Source organism: Chiloscyllium plagiosum, chromosome 13 (assembly GCF_004010195.1).
Source record: "Chiloscyllium plagiosum isolate BGI_BamShark_2017 chromosome 13, ASM401019v2, whole genome shotgun sequence".
Classification (NCBI taxonomy): Eukaryota; Metazoa; Chordata; class Chondrichthyes; order Orectolobiformes; family Hemiscylliidae; genus Chiloscyllium; species Chiloscyllium plagiosum.
The window spans coordinates 80,265,533-80,267,946 of NC_057722.1; the positions used below are offsets into that span (position 1 = coordinate 80,265,533).

The window sequence follows — 2,414 nt, forward strand, 5'->3', positions numbered from 1 at the left end:
TGTTGTAATCTGAGGTAACCCTCTTCGTTGTCCTCCAATTTTGGTGTCATCTGCAAATTTACTAACTGTACCTCTTATGCTCGCATCCAAATCATTTATGTAAATGACAAAAGGTAGAGGGCCCAGCACCGAGCCTTGTGGCACTCCACTGGTCACAGGCCTCCAGTCTGAAAAACAACCCTCCACCACCACCCTCTTTTGAGCCAGTTCTGTATCCAAGTGGCTAGTTCTCCCTGTATTCCATGAGATCTAACCTTGCTCAGCAGTCTCCCATGGGGAACCTTGTCGAACGCCTTACTGAAGTCCATATAGATCACATCTACTGCTCTGCCCTCTTCTAGATGGAAGCCGAATTCTGTGTTTTATGATCCTGTCCTACTAGCTACCTGATGAAGGAGCAGTGTTCTGAAAGCTAGTACTTCCAAATAAACCTGTAGGACTATAACCTGGTGTTGTGAGATTTTTAACTTCTAGATGTAAGTGATCGTGGGTTTGGAAGGTGCTGTCTGAGGATCTTTGGAAAGTTTCTGCAGTGCATCTTGTAGATAGTCCACACTCCTGCTACTGAGCGTTGGCAGTGGAGGGAGTGAATGCTTGTGCAATCTGTGTTCTTGATTTCATTTCTTCTGTGTAGGATTTGACGACCTCACTCCCTCGGTTAATCGATAACCCTCGTCTGCTTCCTGATTTGTTAAGAAGCACCCTATCTCTATTAACTAGTGACTGATGAAGGGCACTTAAAGTACTGAAATTTAGAAATTTATAGAAGCATTGACCCAGTTCTTGGTTTCAAAGATTGATGACCACGGTGTGTTCTGTATTTAAAGAGAAATAAATTCAGAGAATGAGGATGATTCCAAATTGAATAGTGATTGATTCCAGAAATGAAACTTAGGAAAGTAATTCTATTCTACTTAGAAAAAAATATTAAGGGATATGTTTCAAATTTAAAAGTCTTGAAGTGATCAGATAAGGTAATGTCAAGAGGTTATAATGTTGAAAACGTACGATTCAGGAAATATGAACATGCCAAGAAATGAAAACTGCAAAGTTATGGTTTAATTTCTATCACTTTATGGAGAACAGCGCCACCTATTGCCACAGAAACTCCATTCTGGCATCACCAACAACATCGAATTAATTTTTGATTTATCAAAGAAAGCATGTGAATTTGAATTTGTAAAGTATTATTTTAAAAGGTTTATGAGGACTTGGATAATGGAGTTGAATGGGTTTTACTTTTTTTACAATCAGGATGTCTACAACTAGCCTTTGAACTCCTGATTTAGGAGGTTTGTAAAAGTGACCAATATTCTCTCTCCTGAGTGATATCCGGAATGTGCCTCATGAATGTTGGATGACGACAAGTTTGGGGACTTTTTGTAACAATGTTCCCACTGAAGGACCATGTATGAATAATAACAAATTTCAGAAAGGCACTTACAGATAAACAATATCCATGGAAACCTATTGCCGGTGTTTTCTAGATGGGAAGGGAGAGGTTGTAAAACAAATCTCACTGGATAATCTGCTGTGTTTTACAGAAAAAGAAGTAATCTGATGGAATGACTGGTGGATTATTGGATCTAGTTTTAAAGAGAGCTGGAATTCCAGTTTCCAATTTGTCAACGAAGAACAAAACCTCAGAATTTTGAAAGCCAACTTTGTACTCATGCACTTTGTTTGATAATGCATGCCCTTCACAATGTTTTCTGAATGCTTCTGTGCTCTTGTGAAAGGTATTTGCTTGGGGGAATGAACCATATTTCCTGCTTTTCGATACTTTCTAAATTTCTTGTGGCAGTTGAATGTTAACTGAAGAAAAGAAGGCCGTGTGCTTCCAAATATTTTATCTTTTTACAAATAAATGAATTAGGAGTAGGAGGTCACTCAGCCCCGTGAGATTGGTCTGGAGTTCAGTAAGATCATGGCTGATCCTATTGTGGCCTCTCAACTCCATTTTCCTGTCAGATCCAATACCCTTTGCCTTCCTTGTTAGACAAGAATCCATCTACCTTTACATTGCTATCACCCTGCTTCCATTATCCTCTGGGAAACAGACTCTGAGAGAACAGACTTCTATCTTAAATGGAAGACCTCTATTTTGTAAACTGTGTCCCCTATTCCTAGTCTCTCTCACTAGGGTAACATTGCAACATCCACCCTGTTAAGTGGGATCACGTGTGTCTCAATAAGATCAGCTCTCAATCCTCTAAACTCCAATTAATACAGACCCGACCCTGGCAGGCCTTTCCTCCTGAGAGAAAGTGAGGACTGCAGATGCTGGAGATCAGAGTCGAGAGTGCGGCGCTGGAAAAGCGCAGCAGGTCAGGCAGCATCCGAGGAGCAGGAGAATCGATGTTTCAGGTATAAGCCCTTCATTAGGAATGGGAAAAGGCCTTTCTTCATCCAAG

General features: G+C 40.5%; 1 protein-coding gene across 1 annotated transcript in view; it reads left to right on the forward strand.

The window, feature by feature from the left end:
* Window positions 1-669, forward strand: part of LOC122555673 — a 56,226-nt gene extending 55,557 nt beyond the window's left edge. Inside the window, exon 11 of the mRNA XM_043701669.1 lies at window positions 635-669. Coding sequence (XP_043557604.1) covers window positions 635-669 — 35 coding nt within the window. The remainder of the gene's footprint in view (window positions 1-634) is intronic.
* Window positions 670-2,414: the final 1,745 nt, after the last annotated feature.